Here is a 21,484-nt window from a genome sequence, read left to right on the forward strand (position 1 = left end):
CACTTGGCATTAGGTTTGTTGGCGAAAATAAAAATATAAGGGAAGAATTTTTAGGATTTACAAAACTACGATACGGAGTCTGCTCGGTTAGCCAAGTGGTTTTGAGTTTCGCAACCATATGCCTAGGAAAGGAGTGGCCTGCATTCGATTCCCGTCGCTGATGTAAGAAGCTAAGGATCTTTCTCAGACATAGCCAAGTTAGCTGGTCTTGGGCATGAACCGCAGGGTTTTCCTCCTGCAAACCGGCTCTGTGAACTGGCTCCGTGAACACACACTTTTACAGAAGAGAATATAAAGAGTAACTGACCTATTCCGTAGGATTCGGTTCCGAATGCCTACATAGTAAAAAGTGTAGGTCTACGCGTGAGCGTAAATCAGGAACAGGAGGAGTGATATGGAGTTATTTTATTTTTTTTAAATTATTTATTTTTAATTTATTAATTTATCGATGTAATGGTTTGTCTCCAAGCTCCCCCCCCCCCCCAGAAAATTTTCTGTGGACGCCCATGCCTATGGTCCTATTTATAATTAACTCTTAGGTTAAGTGGGTAGAATATGTGCCTTCCATATTCTTGGGATTTTTAGACCACCATTATTGTTAAGATTAGGGTGGTTGATAAGAATCTCACAGGCCTCCTTAAATTTACGTTTATACCATGTTTTGGTGTGATGTAAACAACAGGTGCCTTTCCAACCAGTTCTTAGTAGAGTATTCAGGACATGATCAGAAATGCTAGATTTACCATAGTTATTGAATTTAATGTGCCTCTTATGTTCCTGTTTTCTGATAGAAATTGTGCATCCTGTTTCACCTATATAGGACAAATTACAGGTACAATGTATACAGTATACTCGAGGGTGGGCCTGCAGAGAAAGTGGATCCCTGGATGAGTTGAGTAAGTTTTTTAATTTTGCAGGAGATTTAAAGGTGAAATTAATGTTGTATTTCTGTAGTATTCTGCTTTTTCTTGTGAAGAATTTTGTTGATGGTATTTTGTCTGTAGCCATTTTTTAAGAGGGTATTGCTAATAACTTTTAATTCATCTTTAAGTGCTTGTTCATTGGAGCAAATCTTCAAAGCCCTGTTTTTTAGTGTGTTAATGACACCTAGTTTTTGTGCTGGGTGGTGGTGGTAGGAGCTTATGTGTATATATTGGCCAGTATGTATAGGCTTCCAGTAAACAGTGGAGGAAAGACTGCCAGAAGGAAGACTTGTGACAAGTGTGTCTAGAAAGGGAAGTGTGTTCTGACTTTCAATCTCAATTTTTGTGAATTATATGCATTTGTGTTGTTTGTTTAGGTTGCTGAGGAAAGTGTCTGGTGGCCATTGGATCAGATAGCAAAATCATCACCAATGTATCTAAGCCAGACTTTGGGTTTTAAAGTACAGGAATCTAGAGCACATTGCTCAAAAGTTTCCATATAAAAGTTAGCACTGGGGGGGGGGGGGGGCGTTTAAACTCCAAGCCCATGGCTGTGCCTTCTCTTTGTAGATAGAAACTGTTTTGCCACACAGAATAGCCAGACATAGTACATGTGCAAAGAGCACTATGATATTGGGAAGGAATTAGTCCTGTAAAAGAATTGTATCGTTGATTGGGACATTTGTGAAGATGGCAGAGATGTCAAAACTGACTAATAAATCACATCACTTCTTTCCAGTGTGATGTCTTTCATTTTGCTTACAAAGTGTTATGTGTTGATGGTCTAAAAATCCCAAGGATATGGAAGGCACATATTCTACCCACATAACCTTTCTGTCTCAATAGGACTGTATGTAATCGGATCTTAACTCTAATATAACAACTTTCATGTTAAATTAAGACCCCATGTAATAAAACTATCTATATGAAATTGTATCCTGATGAAGTAATAAATAAAAGATAGCTTTGATGTAGTTATTTAATTTTAATTTTTTATTTATTTTATTTTATTTTTCACTGGAGATTAGGCCAGTAGAATAACTATTGATCAAATCATTGTCTCTTTGGCATACTGTTTGAAATGTAATATAGCTTGTCTCTGTGTATATATATATATATATATGTATATATATATATGTGTGTGTGTGTACTCCAAATGAAAACCTTAATATGAAGGTCAAAACATCGGGAAATTAAAGTAATTATTGTATCCTGTAAAAGACAAAACATGGTTGTAGTCTCCATAATTTTACTAAACTGAATGCTGATCACCAAGTAACCCTAATGGAAAGGTATCTGTTAACTAGATAGCCCTCTTCTTAATAGTATTAACAGATCTTTGATAGGTTTTGAGTCCTTCACCCTACATTTGTATTCCATGGTTGGGCAGATTTGGGATTTTTACGGTGCCTTAAGCAAAACGTTCATGTACATGCTAGTTTATTGGTGGTTGAAGATGTTGTTGAAACATATTTTCCCAGAAGAGGTCAAAGGTGTGTAGATCAAAAAAGAGATTAAACAGACTAATTTCTCTTTTTAGTACTAAAAAAAGAAATCTGATCAAGTTTGGATTTTTGTTTTTATTAAAAGTAAGGAAAATTAACATGAAAATTTTACTTTTTGAGAAATGAGACAGGACTTTGTTTGGTGGCATTCAAGTTGACAAGGTCATTCTTATCCATTGTAAAACAGAAAGAAGATCAAAGTTTTGAGCAGTGCTTATGGAAGATCTTCACGTTTCTAATGATCAGACATTACAAGGCTTGTCACAAGAGAAATGAGGTGTACTGCATCAGCAAAGCTGTGGAGAGGATTTGAAGTCAGTGAAAACTCGGAGGATGAAAATACACAGCTCCAGGTGCTCTAGCATTCACATAAGGAATCTTGCTATATTTTGCCACATTCCTGATATTTATTTTTTATGTTCTTACCATGACATAGTGCTTTGCTTTCTTACATTTTTCTCTGTATTCACTAAGAACACAAGCTGACTTATTTGCCAGGAACTTTCTATATGTTTTCTTCTTTTCCTTGGCTGCTTCATTAACTTTCTGAGTTTACCATGGATTTAATATCCTTACATATAACCTCACCACATGCTTCTCTGGCTGAATCAATCATTGTTTTCTTCGAGGGTTGCCACTGAATCTCCAAGGTTTGGTTCTTATTTTCAGTCTTTCATTTTTTCTTCAATGATGTTTGTGTATGAGACAGGAAAACTGCTCAAATTTAATTTGTTTTAAAGCTTTCTTACAATTTTTTTTTGGGGTACTTAAGAGGAGACCTCCACACAGCCTTTAAAATAATATGGAGAACCAATCAGGGCTTCTAACCTAATGTCCAATCCTCACCTTCTCATGGGGCATACCCTGTTAGGTATCTTTCTGAATACTGAACGAACGAGGATGGATTGGCAATTTGGGATTTAGCCACCCAAATTGTATTCTTATTGGCTTAAACCAAAATAAAAAAAACGATGGTGCAACATGACAGAATTTCATGCCGGCTGGGGCGTCATCTTATTAAACAAGGCCCCATTTGTTTTCATCAGGGGAAAAAGGGCAAACAGCGAAAATTCAGCTACTGCAACAAATAGTAAAACCTACCCAAACCATCACCAGAGTTCAAGATCGGTACTATCAACATAAGAAGCCTGAATGGCAAAGAAATGGAGCTAGCTGAGGAATTGGATAATAACAGATCGACGTAATAGGGTTGACTGAAACAAAAAAAAGGCAAAAACTGGTGAGATCTTTCTGAGCAATAAATACAAAATGTTATATTCAGGCAATGACAATCAAGGAAAAAAAGAAGTAGCCATAGTATTCAACACAAAATATGAGGCTAACCTTCTTAAATGGCAGGCAGTCTCAAGTAGAGTGATGTGGGCAAATATCAGAATGGGGAACTGGACAATTAAACTTATTTGTGCCTATAGTCCCACAGAAGGTTCTAAGGTAGACGTGGAGGAATTTTTTAAGGCTTTAGAGAAAGCAACTGGCACAATGAAAAAGGAAAAGTTGGCCCTTCTTGGGGATCTAAATAGCAGAGAAGGAAATGAGTGTCATACATACAAAATTATTTTGGGAAAATTTGGAGAAAAGAGGTAAGCTAATAATAATGACAAATACCTGTTAGATTTCTGCTCAGGGGACACGGACTGGTTATTACTAACACCATGTTCCAACATAAAAGTGTGCACAAATTCACATGGAGAGAAGAGGCAAGGAATAAGAAAATTCTCATTGACTATGTTATTGTTGATAGTGATGTTTTCTTCCTGGTGCAGGACACCAGAGTGTACAGAGGATTTGAAATTGGAAGCGATCACTATTTAATCTTGAGCAGGATAAAATTGAATTTCATATTGAAAAGAATAACATGTAAGAAAGTTTTAAAGCGAATAAAAGTTGAGCAGCTCTCAGATGTGAACTGTAGACTAAAATACACAAAGATTATTGAAGAAAAAATGAAAACATTTGAGAACAGGAACCAAACCTTGGAGATTCAGTGGCAAGCCTTGAAGAAAACCCTGATTGATTCAGCCAGAGAGGCATGTGGTGAGGTTGTCTGCAAGGATAGAAAAATCAGAACTCTATGGTGGACACAGGAAGTTAAAGAGGCAGTGAAGGAAAAGAAGAAAGCACATCAAAAGTTCCTGGCAAATAAGTCAGTGTTTGCTCTTAGAGATTACAGAGACAAATGTAAGAAAGTGAAACACTGTGTAAAACTATCTAAACAAATGTCATGGGAGGACTTTGGTAAGAACATAGAAAATAAATATAAAGAAGGTGGCAAGATATTCTGGAGATTGTTGAAGAAGATCAGAAATGGAGGAAAGAATGCTATAAAAGGAATTTGAGATGATAAAGGTGACATGAAAACAGGAGAAAAAGATATCCTTGAAGTATGGAATAATTACTTAGAAAAATTACTAAATGAAACAAGCAGTGATGACAGCACAGTGGTAAAGAATACTGACCAGGCATGCAGTCAGGAATACATATCCATACTTGATGTAGAAAAAGCCATCAAAAGACTGAAATTTGGAAAGGCAGCAGGTAAGTAGATGATGTTTGACCAGAAATGCTTAAGTATGGTGGTATAAAAGTCTTACAGTGGCTGCACTGCATAATTCAGAACTCTTGTACAGAGGGATGAATTCCAGATTATTGGAGTAGAGCTCTTATAGTACCCATATATAAGAAAGGAAATAAAACTGAATGTAAGAATTACAGAGGTATTTCTCTACTGAGTGTTTCTGGTAAGATATAAGCATTCTTGAGAAACGGTTGAGAAGGATTGTAGAAGAAAAGCTTGGTGAAGAACAAGCTGGCTTATGCCAAATAGAGGCTGTCAGGATCAGATCTTCACTTTATGACAAATAGTGAAGAAATCATGGGAATATAACAAAGATCTCTATTTGAGTTTTGTAGATCTGGAAAAGGCATATGATAAGGTGCCAAGAGGGAAGCTGTTCAAAATGCTACATTTATATGGTGTCAATAGGGCATTATATCAAGCAATACTTAGTCTTTATTTGAGTTGTATGTCAGCAGTTAGAATTGAAGGAAGTACAGGAAGGTGGTTTAATGTTAAATCTGGTGTCAGACAAGGATGTACATTATCCCCTCTGTTATTCATTATCTATGTGGATCACATTATGAAGGAAAGTGGTATTAAATCGGATAACAAAATTGGAGATGTTTATGTCAGCTCTTTGCTTTATGTAGATGATGTTATACTTCTAAATAAATCTGCTACAAGTCTGTAAGATTCCTTGACTAAATTGAATAACTGTTGTAATGGTTATGGTATGAAGGTTAGCATTTTAAAGACAAAGACAATCAAAATAGGCAGAAACATTGAATATATCAACGTCATTGTGAATGGAGAACCTATAGAACAAGTAAAACATTTCAGCTACTTAGGCACGATTTTTAGTGAAGATGGTAAATTAAATATGGACATAGACAACAGAATCAACAAAGCTAGTATGGTGGAATTCAACTGAATAAATTTATATGGAATAAGAGAGAAATTAGCCAAAACACTAAATTAACTGTTTACAAGACAGTATTCAAGCCAATTTTAACTTATTGATCTGAGAGCTGCGTTAGAAATTAAACACTTGACCAATGACTAGAGACTGCAGATATGAGAGTCCTGAAAAAGATTAGTGGTATGAACAGAAGGCATCAATGGGAATATCATAGTAAAAACGAGGATATTAGGAAAGAACTTGACATTGTCAGCATCTAGGAATGCAGTTGCAGAGCTGATCTCAGATGGTATGGTCACTTAAACAGAATAAGAGAGGAAAGATTAGCAAAACAAGTGTTTTCTGCCACGTTGGTAGGAAAACGACCCAGAGGAAGACCAAGATGTAGGTAGATTGTTACAGTTAAAAGTGTTAGAAGATAGAAATATAAGTTCTGATAATGTTGGAGTCTTGACAGTTAACAGAATGATTTGGAGGAAAATTGTAGATAGGAAGTTAGTAATGATGTAATTTTTCATGTAGTACATATCATGTAATGTAGTACTATCATATTATCCCTTGAGGATATATATCAGGAAATTTATGATGATGGTGCACAGCACTTCTTTTTAATATTAAATTGAACTTTATCCCACTGAAAACTAAACAGTGACTCCCTGTTTCAAATCCTCTGTACTCTCGTTTACTGAACCAGTAGGAAAACATTGCATCAATTATAACATAATCAGTGAGACTTTTCTTATTTCTTGTATGTTCTCTCCATGTAAATTTGTGCACATTTTTATGTTGGAACACGGTGTTAGTAATAACTAATCCATGTCCTGAACAGAAATTCTGCAAGCATTTACAATTATTATTAGTTATCCTTTTCTACTCTGCTGTTTTGACTCCAACTCCAAGGACCAGCTTTTCTTTCTTCACTGTGTTAGCTTCTTATTCTCAGGCCTCAAAACATTTCTCCACTTTTTCCTTAGTAGAACTTTCTGTGAGACCATAGGTACAAATCAGTGTCACCATCCAGTTCTTCATTCTTATATTTGCCCATACCACTCTACTTGATATTGTCTGCCATTCAGGAAGATTATCCTAGTATTTAGTGTTGAATACTATAGCTATTCCTTTTTTTCTTTGATTGTTATTGCCTGAATATAACATTTTGTATTTGTTGTTTAGAAAGATCTCACCTGTTTTTGTCTTCTTTGTTTCAGTCAGTGGTGTAGCTAGGGCTTTTGCCCGCCATGGCGGTTGCCTCTCTCAATACACACCAAAAATACTACAAAAAGTCAAAACAACGTATAGGGGAATAAATTAAAACGTGTTTATTTTTGAAGTAAAACTTTAATTTCAACATTTTAAAATGTTATTTTTCTTGTTTTTCTGTTAGCAAAACGTCAATGACATTGTCGAAGTCTATTTCATAGTAATGTAGGTAATCCTTAATCAATTTTATTTAGGAAAAACTCCTCTTGCAACTAGCAACACATACAGCAATTGTGAAGAAAATTCGCTGTAGTATTATAATAGTTGGAACTTAGTTCTCGAGACTGTATTTTAGAATTAACTGCAAAAGTTCAAAATTGCTCAAAATGCCGACTGGGGCAGATCCCCCCCCCCCCTCTAGCTATGCCTCTGGTACTTATTCAACTTCTGCTAGTTCCATTTCTCTTCATTTGATGCTTCTCATGTTGATAGTATATATCTTGAGCGTCAATTATGTTGAGTTGAGATGTGTTCTGGGATTTGTTGTAGTTGACCTTCAATTCGACATTTAGCTTCCTTGTCTCAGTTTTTTTATCATCCTATCCTATATGATATATCCAATCTAGATATATTCTAGGTAATTCCTCCACACCGTCACTTTGATCATTGTAATTTGCATATTCACTCACCTCTAGATTGCATTTACACCTAGATCTTCTCTTAAAGTTCCAATTTTCCTAAATTTGTATATTTTCTTTTCCTAGCTACCTAACTCCAGAGTACACTGATCTGTCATCCAAGGTATTGCAGCTGGTAGAAGAATGTTATTTACCAGAACAAGGTTTGTTACAACTAGTAGTGTTGTGATGTGGTAATTCTTTCCCAAGTTTGAAGTAGCATGCCCTGTAATAGTGCTTGGAAAGAAAATTGACCACCAAGCATTTTGAACAATTTTCTGTTCTGGTTCTATGGAAATGACTTGGTTGTGTATAAACACGATAGTGTACCAGTAAATATGTAAAGAACTGTGCTAACATGGTTTAAGAAAGTTAAATGCTAGATTGACCCGGCACTAGGTCCTTATAGAGCTTCTTTAGTAAGGGTCAGAAACAAGTTATGGTGGAAACAAGCATTATTTGCTTCATTACAACAGTTTACTATTATTTTGTTGAAGGAATAGACCAAAATATATATGGCTGTTTAACAACATATAATAGACATACCCATAATAATGACATGTAATTGTGGTCAAAGGTGGGCCAACTTAGTATACTTGTAATGTATATATACAGTATATATATAAAATAACTTGGTAAAACACTTGTGTGTACATAGTACAGGTACACCCAAGTGTGTTTTATGATGTTTGATATACAGACAGAATAATTTAAATGTAGTGATTATTCAATTATTAATAATATTTTAACAAATTATAATTTAAATTCCATGAATTGCTTAGGTGAAGCAGATGAAGAATAAAGATGAAAGAGTGAAATTAATGAATGAAATTCTTGGGGGTATTAAGGTACTGAAGTTATATTCATGGGAGAATTCTTTTGAAGAACAAGTTTTAGGAATTCGATCTGTGGAAGTACAGAGACTCCGAAAAATAGCTTACTTGGGTTCTGCAACCTCGTTTTTATGGATTTGTGCTCCTATTTTGGTAAGTATTTGTGTTGTCTGTATATTCCCCAATGATTATTAAGTTATTTTTATAACATTCTCTTATAAATTCATTAGTGTGCTTCTTATCAAATCTATTTTAACATTTAGGCTAACCAGATATTTCAAAAAGCATTAGAAAAGTACATACAATTATACTTTGTCAAGGGAAGGTTAAGTTAAATGGGGAAATTAGATTGAAATTAAAAAGTTGTAAAAAAGAGAGAGATGCTGTGGGTGTAAACAGTGAAAACAAATAGTGAACACCTCTGCAGAAGCACATACACATGTCCTGCTGGTCATTATGATACGTATATGCTTGAAGTAACATTCATGTACCAGCAAATGTAGCATATGGTGACATGACATGATGTGAATGTACTGAGAAACGAATGAGAGTGCTGTGTGGTTTACAAACAAATAGAGAAACGTTCGGGCAACATTGGTTGGCTGAGTGAATAGAATCTCAGTTTTTTAATCAATAAACTTTGGGTTCAAATTTGACTGGTCTAAATGTTTGTGAAAGTCTTTAGATGGTAGATAATGACTAGTAGATGACTACACATTACTGAGCATGAGACTACCACCACCTTGCTTCTTGGAAGCCTGAAATGGCATGTAAAAGTTCCATGTTTGGCTTTTACTACAGTAAGGTTTATAGATTATATAACTCTTAGACCATTCACAGGATTAGTGTACTGTGGGTTGCCAACCTTTTCGGGGTGGTAATGAATAACTAATTATTATCATTTTCCTCATCTGCCTAAGGCTGGTTGAGGATATCATGAACAGTAACTTACCAGTCTAATCTATTGACCGCCAAGTTTAAATAACTTGGCTGCCAATGAGAGTTCAGATCACCTGTACTCTTTGTTTTTTATCCATGTTTTTATAGGTCTTTCCAGTAGTTTTTTCCCTTCTACTCTTCCATTTTGGAGAATTGGAGGAAACCTATTAGTAGGCTGTATACATGTCTATACCACCGTAACTGTTTTTCTCTGATTCTTGTTATTATTCAAATTGTTATTAACGAAAATATTATTATAGAAATATTGTAGTGTCATTCTTCCCTGATCTCCTGATTGGTTTTTATTTCAGTCCATGATGTTTTATTTATTTTTTGTCAAACATTTGTTTTCAGAGCTTGTCATCTTTGTTCTTCTTTCTGTTTGATAACCCAAGTCTGCACCATACAGATTTGTGTAAAACAACATGGGACTATATACAGAAATCCATCAAATAATGCATGCTAAGCGAATACAATAAGCAATAGGAATCATTATAATTCATTCATCAGTAAGCATAAATTTGGAAAAAAAAATTATAGTATAAGCTATAGTAGAGGATAAAATCATCAAAGTTAATTTAATTGTTCTGAATGGGAAGAATGGGAATCGAGCAAGTTTCTCACATCCTCATTATCCAGTTCATTAAATCCAAGTTCTTTCCCAAATGTGCTGATTTCTTGAATAATGGTTGATCTTGGGTTTTGCACGCGATAAACTAAATAAGGGGTGCTTAAGGATAAAAGCTGTATAACTGAGAGGAGACCTCCACATAGCCTTTAAAGGAATGCGGAGAACCGACCAGGGCTTCTAATCTAATGTCCAATCCTCACCTTCTCGTGGTGCACCCTGTTGGGTATCTATTTGGATACTGAAAGAACGAGGATGGGCTGGCAATTTGGGATTTAGCTGACCAAATTATATTCTTATTGGTTAAACCAAAATAAAAAATGATGGTACAACATGACAAAATTTCATGCGGGCTGGGGCGTCGCCCAGTTAAACAAGGCCCCCGTTGTTTTCGCCAGGGAACCAGGGCGAACAGCGAAAAGTCAGCTACTGGAACAAATCTGAAAACAAACCCCAACTCAACATCACCAGAGTTAAAGATCGGTACTATCAACGTAAGAAGCCTGAATGGCAAAGAAATGGAGCTAGCTGAGGAATTTGATAAGTACCAGATCGACATAATAGGGGTGACTGAAACAAAAAAGACCAAAACTGGTGAGATCTTTCTGAGCAATAAATACAAAATGTTATATTCAGGCAATGACAATCAAGGAAAAGAAGGAGTAGCCATAGTATTCAACACAAAATACGAGGCTAATCTTCTTGAATGGCAGTCAGTCTCAAGTAGAGTAATGTGGGCAAATATGAGAAGGGGGAACTGGCCAATGAGACTTATTTGTGCCTATGGTCCCACAGAAGGTTCTACTAAGGTAGAAGTGGAGGAATTTTTTGAGGCTTTAGAAAAAGCAACTGACACAATGAAAAAGGAAAAGTTGGTCCTTGTTGGGGATCTAAATAGCAGAGTAGGAAATGATTGTGAGACATACAAAAATATTTTGGGAAAATTTGGAGAAAAGAGCAAAGCTAATAATAATGGCAAATTCTTGTTGGATTTCTCCTCAGGACATTGACTGGTTATTACTAACACCATGTTCCAACATAAAAATGTGCACAAATTCACTTGGAGAGAAGAGGCTAGGAATAACAAGAGTCTCATTGACTATGTTATTGTTGATAGTGATGTTTTCTCCCTGGTGCAGGCACGAGAGTGTACAGGGGATTTGAAATTGGAAGTGATCACTATTTAGTCTTGAGCAGGATAAAATTGAATTTCATATTGAAAAAAATAACATGTAAGAAAGTTTTAAAGCGAATAAAAGTTGAGCAGCTCTCAGATGTGAACTGTAGACTAAAATACACAAAGATTATTGAAGAAAAAATGAAAAAGTTTGAGAACAGGAATCAAACCTTGGAGATTCAGTGGCAAACTCTGAAGAAAACATTGATTGATTCTGCCAGAGAGGCATGTGGTGAGGTTGTCTGTAAGGATAAAAAAAATCAGAACTCCCTGGTGGACACGTGAAGGAAAAGAAGAAAGCATATCAAAAGTTCCTGTCAAATAAGTCAGCTTGTGCTCTTAGAGAATATAGAGACAAATGCAAGAATGCTAAACACTGTGTAAAACTAGCTAAACAAAAGTCATGGGAGGACTTTGGCAAGAATATAGAAAATAAATATCAAGAAGGTGGCAAAATATTCTGGAGGTTGTTGAAGCTTAGGAATGGAGGAAAGAGTGCTGTAAAAGGAATTAGAGATGATAAAGGTTATATGAAAACTGGAGAAAAAGATATCCTTGAAGTATGGAGTAATTACTTTGAAAAACTGCTAAATGAAACAAGCAGTGATGACAGCACAGTGGTAAAAAACACTGACCAGGAATGCAATCAGGAATACATATCTGTACTTGAAGTAGAAAAAGCCATCAAAAGCTTGAAATGTGGAAAGGCAGCAGGAGTAGATGATATTCGACCAGAAATGCTGAAGTATGGTGGTATAAGAGTCTTACAGTGGCTGCACTGCATAGTTCAGAAAGCCTGGACAGAGAAACTAATTCCCGATGATTGGAGTAGAGCTCTCATAGTACCCATATATAAAAAAGAAATAAAACTGCATGTGAGAATTACAGAGGTATTTCCCTACTGAGTGTTCCTGGCAAGATCTATGCAAGTATACTTGAGAAATGGTTGAGAAGAATTGTGGAAGAAAAGCTTGGTGAAGAACAAGCTGGATTCAGGCCAAATAGAGGCTGTCAGGATCAGATCTTCACTTTATGACAAATAGTTGAGAAAGCATGGGAATATAACAAAGATCTGTATTTAAGTTTTGTCGATTTGGAAAAGGCATATGACAAGGTGCCAAGAGAGAAGCTACTCAATACGCTGCAGTTATATGATGTCAATAGGGCATTATATCAAGCAATACTTAGTCTTTATTTGAGTTGCACGTCAGCAGTTAGAATTAAGGAATTACAGGAAGATGGTTTAATGTTAAATCTGGTGTGAGACAAGGATGTAAATTATCCCCTCTGTTATTCATTATCTATATGGATCACATTATGAAGGAAAGTGGTATTAAACCTGATATCAAAATTGGAGATGTTAATGTCAGCTCTTTGCTTTATGCAGATGATGTTATACTTCTAAATAAATCCACTACAAGTCTGCAAGATTCTCTGACTAAATTGAATAGCTGTTGTAATAGATATGGTATGAAGGTCAGCAATAAAAAAACAAAGACAATGAAAATAGGCAGAATCATTGAAAATGTCAACTGTGTTGTGAATGGAGAACCAGTAAAACAAGTAAAACTTTCAGCTGTTTTGGCACAATTTTTACTGAAGATGGTAAATTAAATATAGAAATAGGCAACAGAATCAGCAAAGCTGGTATGGTGGGAACTCAATTGAATAAATTCATATGGAATAAGAAAGAAATTAGTCAGAACACTAAATTAGCTGTATAGAACAGTGTTCAAACCAGTTTTAACTTATGGATCTGAGAGCTGGGTCAGAAGTAAAACACTTGACCAAAGACTAGAGACCACAGATATGAGAGTCCTGAGAAAGATTATAGGCATGAACAGATGGCATCAATGGCAATATCATATTAAAAATGACGATATTAGGAAAGAACTTGACATTGTCAGCATCCAGGAATGCGTTAGCAGAGCTAATCTCAGGTGGTACGGTCACTTAAACAGAATGGGCAAGGAAAGATTAGCAAAACAAGTGTTCTCTGCCAGGTTGGCAGTAAAATGACCCAAAGGAAGACCAAGATATAGGTGGATTGATACGGTACAAAGTGCCTTAGACGATAGAAATATAAGATCTGATAATGTTGCAGTCTTAACAAGTAACAGACTGATTTGGAGGAAAATTGTAGATAGGAAATTAATAATGATGTAATTTTTTTCATGTAGTACTATCATATCCTGTACACCCCTTGAGGATACATGGAAGGAATTCCATGATGACGATGATGATAAACTAAATAAGCTTGAGTTTAAATTTGCCTTCTGAATCGTCTCCTAATAAAAGTGTAAGACGATCTTTAAATACTCTGTATCCTGGTTGAGATGCTTCAGTTTTAACTAGGAAAGTTTTTGTTGGCATATGCTTCCAAAATAGACCAGTTTCATCAACGTTGAGTATTTGCTGATCATCTTAATCACCTTCCTGAATTATCCTTTGCAATTCTTCAGGAAACTTGGCTATACAATCTCTATCAGCACTAGCAGATTCCCCAATTATTCTTACATTGTGCTGTCCATATCCATACTTGAAGACTCGATTTTTAAAATGGTTAAACCATCCTAAACTTGCAGTATAGCTTTCACATTTCTCTTGAAATTTGATTTCTTTCAGTGAGGTAAAAATATTGAGAGATTTTGCCTGAATATTCCCTGTACTAAGAGGCATTCTTTTTTGGTGATATCCTCAATCCAGAGTGATACATGATGCTCCATCTTGATCATTAAATGGCTTCCATTTTGGATGATCTACATTAAAGAAGCAGTAGCAAATTTTCCATGTTCTTTGTATTCTTTTCTCTTATTTAATATAGTCCAAATTGTAGACTTGCTGTATCCCAGGTCTCGCACAATCCTTGTATTACTAGCTCCACTTTCATGTGTCTTAATGACTTCCAGCTTTTCTGTTTGTTGCAGATTGGCGACAAAAAAATTCGTGTAACGTAAAATTTCACATAACGTAAAAAAAATCTTGTTAACTAAAAATCTTGTTAGTTAGTCACTCGCTTAACCCTGCGGAGGTCACAGCTGATCTGACAGATACAAACAAATTGTTTAATATAAATATTCTTACACATATCCAGTGTATAGCTTGGAGCTCATGAGTAGCTGCGCATGCATATATTCCAAGTGATATTCCACACTGTTTATGTGGTCAGTTTTGGTTTAACACGTGTTATGTAAAGGTCTGCGATATTTCATAGTAAATTGTATCTGAGAGATACCGCGACCTCCGATGACAGTGTAGTATTGGTTTAGTGTTGTTTTTTTCTTTGTTTCTTTGTACAAAAATTTCTAGATTGTAATTGAAAATAAATAAACCATCATGTATTATATTTGCCGTGTGGTTTTTTAAGTTTTATTGCATTTTAGCACATACTAGTAATGAATATTTCTCAGATACATGCAACCTACGCTGCAATTTTTTAGACCATGACCTCTGCAGGGTTAAAGGGGGGAAATAGTATCATTTCACTCAATTGCACTAATTGATTATTGCACATATCGAATTCGCATTAAGTGAGGTTTTCCTGTACTTTGATTTTCAGTTCTTTGGAGAGAGATATATTTTTCCATATATTTTAAGTTTAGTCATAGTAAACCATGCTAGATTTATTCCGTGTTTAATAGTTCCTTCATAATTTAGCCCATCTGTGATCATTGTTCCTAAGAAATTGTATTTTTTTAACCTGTTCCAGTTTATTTCTTCTCACTTTTACTTCTTCTCACCTCTTCTTCATTTCTGCTTATTCCATTGTTTTGGTTTTACTAAAATTTATCTGCGCTGCATAGTCTCTACTGTTTTTATGTAGGTTTACAATCATGTGCTTTAGGTTTTCTGTATTATTTGTAAATAATACTATGTCATCTGCATATTTTATATGATGTAAATTTTGTCCATTCCCAGTTATTATTATTAACATCTGTTCTCCATGGAGTCCAAGACTCATCATGGGAGGCACGCCTACCACACACAAAGCTCATCCAGCTGTGCCTTAAACTGATGCAGTGTGTGTTTGTGTACATTCAAACACACTCAGGCAGTGCATTCCACTCAGGAACTGCTCTCCATGCAATAAACTGCCTCCAAACTCCTCTGCTCACACCCTCCTTATACAGGTTCAGGGATGGTCTCTTTACCCCCCCCTCTCTCTCTCATTCTGGAAATGGTAAATGGAAACTGTATTCCATGTTAATATGATAACAATCCTTGACTAACATATGTTTCAATCATATCTCCTCCTCCTATTCACACGGCTTTGCAGTTTGCATTCTTTCAATCTGTCTTCATACTCCACATTCCAAAGACCACTTACCATCTTTGTGAATCTTCTTTAGTCCCTTTCTGACATATTCTTGTCACTATGAAGACCTAGTGACTAAATATGTGCACAGTAATCTATATGAGGCCTTATACAATGGAATCATTACTTCTTCATTTCTTTCTTATTTCAACTTTTCTTCGTTTCCACAGTGTCACTTGCTTTTGTTTCCATATTTGCTTCTATTCTATGATTTATAAAATCATTTGCTTCTGTAATTGCTTTCATACAGATTTGCTCCCACAATTATGCACTCTTTCATTCCATCCATCCTTGTCACTATGAAGACCTAGTGACTAAATATGTGCACAGTAATCTATATGAGGCCTTATACAATGGAATCATTACTTCTTCATTTCTTTCTTCATTTCAACTTTTCTTCGCTTCCACAGTGTCACTTGCTTTTGTTTCCATATTTGCTTCTATTCTATGATTTATAAAATCATTTGCTTCTGCAATTGCTTTCATACAGTCATTTGCTCCCACAATTATGCACTCTTTCATTCCATCCATCAGTTTTGTATTTGCTGATAACTTGTAGTCCAACAGAAATCACACTTTCAGCATATCCATATCCTCTCTCATTTTCTGTTCAGTCTCTCCACATACACACTCCACATTCTGTCATGTGTACATGTTACATTCACGACAATGTACAATTCTTGAAAAGTCCATGCCATTAATTACATTTGATTTTTGTTCTGCGCAAAGTGCTAATCTCATTTGTATCACTGTTTTTTGTCATAGTTCACTGCAAGCTTCAGAAATAGTAAAAATAAGTCTTATTCAAACACACAAATCTCCACATTTGCTCGGTTATGCTAAGCTATGAAAAATAAACAAAACTTCAACAAAATGCGAATCCAAATCCCTACTTTACTACAAAAAGAAAACATCTTTTCAAAGCAATTTTTGATGGCCTTTCACTAAGTGGCACCCTTCCATTATTCTCATGTTTTTTTGGAATACTATGGAAAAATACTATTTCCATAGTATTTTTATTATATTAGAGGATGAGATTGAGTAATTTTTCCTCTTGAGCAAATGCATTTATTTTATAAATGGGCATTGGTCATAATTGAAACCTTCATATGAGTGGACTGTGATAAAGTGAAGTATAATAAGGTGAGGTTTTACTGTATATTAAAAATTCTGTGAATTAAAAATTAAAATATATTTTACTTGCCAAGGAATTATATTCTTGTTTGATCCTTTATCCAAATGTAAACAAAGTTTGTGCATGAAGTATCTTCATTATTAATTAAAAAGTTATTTTATATAATTCATTTATTTTCAATGTGTAATAATATGTATACTGTTTAGCCCAGTGTTTCTCACCCTTCTTTCATGTGTTCCCCATTTTTTAATATTAGTTTTTATGGCCCCCACACTTCTCTCTTACAATTCTTGTGTTGAGACACTAACAAAACCCATAAAAGTTAACAAAACAAAAAAAAAACTAGGAATTAATTAAAATTTTTAAATATTCATAAATATTTAAATACGTCATCAAATCTTTCGAAAATTGCATAGATCTGGCATCACTGCACAGACCATTGAATCATGTCGGCCTTTTGGAAACATTCGTGATTTCATCACAGGAAGTCTTGAATGTTCTGGAAATGTTTATGCGAGTATAAATAAGGCTTGAAATGGCAAGACAACAGTAACACTGCAACAATGACCAACAGTGAGAAGTCGATGGTCACCATTATATTACTTCTGTTCACAACGCCTGTGATACATGGTATAAAAACAATGTTTTCTAGTGTAGAAAAACGGATAAAATTTTAATTGGATGTATGCGGACATTTAACGACTGTGGAGCATTGGTGTCAGCAAATTCAGGTTCACAGAATATCACTTTAAAAGTAAAATCGAGAACGTATGCAGCAGAATATTTACATTTCAGTTTTACAAAGACTGAAGTAAATCATGAAGAAAGACCACTGTGTGTTATTTGTTCAAAAATTTTGGCGAGTGATAGCATGAAACTGAATAAACTTAAAAGACGTTTGGAAACATTTCATAAGGAGTTTGTTAACAAAGCTCAAGAGGTCTTTGCTGTCAAACTGAAATGTTTTGAAAAGCAAAAATCTAGCATTAAAAAAAAAGCTTTGTAAGTGAAAAAGCTTTACTAGCTTCTTACAGAGTTGCATATAAAATAGCTAGATGCAAAAAGCTCCACACTATCGGAGAAGACCTAATTCTGCCAGCTGCAATTGATATTGTGGAAACTATGCTTGGAGAAAGTTTTACTAAACAACTATAGTGCATACCTCTATCAAATGATACTGTTGCTTGATGAATTGGTGATATATGTGAAGATATGCAGCAACAACTTTTTTCAAAGTTTTGTGACCAATTATTCTCAATTCGGCTTGATGAGGCAAGAGATAGTAACAAGGATTGCCATTTAATTGCTCATGTTCGATTTTGCAATGGATAATCAGCAGTTGAAGAGTTATTGTTTTGTAAACCAATAGAAAGAAGAGCCACAGCACTTGAATTGTTCAAAATATTGGATGATTTTATATGCAAGGCAAACATACAGTGGAAAAATTGTGTTGGAATTTGCACTGATGGTGCTTGAATTATGTCTGGAAGGTTTAAAAGTTTACAAGCCCTTTTGAAAGAAAAATCCCCACAATGTATTTGGACACATTGCATGATTCATAACGAAGCTCTTGCTGCAAAGGAAATGAGTCCTGGTCTAAACATTTTGTTAAAAACAGTTATAACCATGTGAATTATATAAAAATGAGACCCTTAAAGTAAAGACTGTTTTCTGAACTTTGCAAAGACATGGCTGGAGCAGAACATGACTATTTTACTGTGAGACAAGATGGTTATCACAGGAAAAATGTTTACAATGTGTTTACGAATTAAGAGACAAAATAGCAATATTTTTGGAAAAGGAAAATCACAAAGAAGCAGAGAAGTTTAGAGACAGACCCCTTATTTGTGATGAAATTGAGCTTCTTGGTGGACATATTAGAGAAATATGTCCACAAAACTAAATATATTTAACCTGCATCTCCATTGAAAAAATACACATAGAGATGAATGATAAAGTTAATACTTTTTCTAAAAAACTAGAGTTTTGGAACAAAAAGGTAAATCAACAAAAATTAGAAATATTTGCAAATGTGGATGAATTTATTAAAACTTACAAGGCAGAAGAGCAACACATCAAAGTTTTATTTGCAACTATTGAAATCATTTAACAGTGTTGACAAAGAATTTTAGAAACTATTTTATAACCGATGACAACATAATGGCACTGTATGAGTGTGTTAGAAACCCATTTCAAATTATCCCTGAAAGTTTCTCAATTTAAGAAAAGGAACAATATATAGACTTCAATCCAAGCAGCAAAATCGAAGGAAATTTACATCTAAATGTTTGAATTTTGGGCTGGTGTTGATGATGAATTTTCTGCACTGAAGAGCATTTTTTTTTTTTTATTTCGTGTACTTTTTGCCATTTCTAGCATCTTATCTTTGTGAAATCAGGTTTTCTGCAGTGGCTGCCTTAAAAAACAAAATATAGATGTCAGTTCAATATAGAAAGAGAACAAAAAAGTGTCAATTTCCAATGTATCACGATCATATGAAAAGCTTTGCTCTGCAGCACACGCCCAAGGAAGCCATTAATTTTTAAATTCATTGTTATTGTTTAATTTTAATTACTTGCTCAGTATATTTTGCAATATTGATATGTTCCCAAAAGCATAACTAATTTATTCAATACAGTGGATTTTATACATTTCATTATTTCATTTTCAGAGTGTATTTTATGTTTTTGTTTTTATATAGTTTTTGCGTCATTAAATAGTTTCATTAAATGCTTTTGTTTCAAAGTAGTTTATTAGATTTTCCTTTGATTTCCACTTTCTTTGCAATGGGGGGGGGTTGCGCTCCATAGGTTGAGAATCACTGATTTAATGTGCCACATCCTGTATATGTGGCACATTAAATCGTGACTGGTGAAAGGAAGGGCCTTTCTGCATTGATAAATCAGTTACATCATGGGCAACAGTAATGCACTGCAGCATTCATTGTGGCACTCTCTCATTATTTTTAATATTATTCTTATATATAATATAAGAATAATATAATATAGTATAATAAGAATAATGGGGTGGAAGGGGTGGTGAAGTGCAATACATAGCCTCTCCCACTCAAATGTCAACCTCACCTTCCCGTGGTCCATCCTGTTATAAAAGTACAAACGAGGCACTGGCAACCGAGCATGGGCGGTATAACTTAACACCCTAACAGAGTAAATGCTGTTAGATCTGCCTGTTCAGAGCCATTAGGTAGCAGCCCTACCACTGGACTTACCCAGCGACAGGTTAGTAACCTGCCCTGGGGAAATTCAAAATACTTTAAAGTTTCATGCAAACAAAAGCCAGACGGACTGTCAGGGAAAAGACCACAACCCAGGAAACGGTAAACGAAATTGGAAAAAGGAACACATAATGAAGATCGCAACATGGAATGTGAGAAGCATTGCACACAAAGAAGAAGAACTTGATAAATAACTAAACCAAGCTAACATAAAGATATGTATAGTAACAGAAACAAAGAAAAAACAAAAAAGGTACAAAAAAAACAAACAACTATATATACGTCTACAGTGTGGTAAAAAAAGAAGAAAGAGCAAAAGCAGGTATAATGATTATGGTACATAAATCCCTAAAGAACAATATTGTATATTACAACTATTTGAATGAAAGACTAATAGAAATTAGACTCAAGACATTAAGAGGCCGCATAACAATAATTGGTGCATATGCACCAGAAGAGGGAAAAGAAGAAGACAGTAATATATTTTATAAAGAATTACAGAATGCCATAGATAAAACAAACAAAACTGACTATTTACTGCTAGCAGGAGATTTAAATGCCAGAATAGGAAACAAAAAATACAAAACAAACATAGGTAAATTTGGCAAAGATACATGTAATCAAAATTGTCGCAGATTCCACGATTTTGTCATTTATAATAATATGAGAATAATGAATTCAATGTTTAAACACAAGGAAATACATAAATATACTTGGTAAAGCCAGAGGATACAAATCAGTAATCGACTATGTTATCGCAAATTTTAAATTAGCAGAGTTAATTTTAGACGTAAGAGCATATCGAGGCTTTGAATTAAACTCTGATCATTATATGGTATCAACAAAAATTCGTTTTAAACCAAAGTGGCTAAAACCCTCTCACCTCTGCTTTTCAATACATATATAAATGAAATATTAACAATCTGGAAACAGCATAACCCATTTGGTATACAAATGACCCCTCAAATGAAGATAGATACACTACTATTTGCAGATGATCAAATAGTATTAGCTACATCAGAAGATGACTTACATTACAATCATTAATATCCAAAGAAAAAACAAAAATAATGGCATTCAAAGGAGAAAACCCAATAAGAAGTAAAATAGTGATAGATAATAAAATACTAGAGCAAGTAAACACTTCAGATACTTGGGATGTGATCTATCATACAAAGAAAAGATATAGACACTAAAATATCAAACTTTGTCAAAGTAAGTGGCATAATAAATAATATATTTAAGCCATCCCTAGTACAAAAACACACAAGAATCAGACTATATAATGTCTTATCAAAACCAACTCTACTATATGGAAGCGAAACAGACCATGAAAAGGAAAGATGAAAAACGAATTCAAACAGCAGAAATGGAGTTCCTCAGAAAAACAGCCGGATATACCAAGTGGGACCACAAAACA

At 34.7% G+C, this 21,484-nt stretch overlaps 1 protein-coding gene across 1 annotated transcript in view; it reads left to right on the forward strand.

The window, feature by feature from the left end:
- Positions 1-21,484, forward strand: part of LOC150097870 (ATP-binding cassette sub-family C member 1-like) — a 626,276-nt gene that overhangs the window by 221,650 nt on the left and 383,142 nt on the right. Inside the window, exon 11 of the mRNA XM_090406616.1 lies at positions 8,585-8,788. Coding sequence (XP_090262742.1) covers positions 8,585-8,788 — 204 coding nt within the window. The remainder of the gene's footprint in view (positions 1-8,584; positions 8,789-21,484) is intronic.

This window comes from Typopeltis vanoorti, chromosome 16, assembly GCF_054136105.1.
Source record: "Typopeltis vanoorti isolate ZY-2024b chromosome 16, IOZ_Tvanoo_1.0, whole genome shotgun sequence".
In the NCBI taxonomy this organism is placed as follows: domain Eukaryota; kingdom Metazoa; phylum Arthropoda; class Arachnida; order Uropygi; family Thelyphonidae; genus Typopeltis; species Typopeltis vanoorti.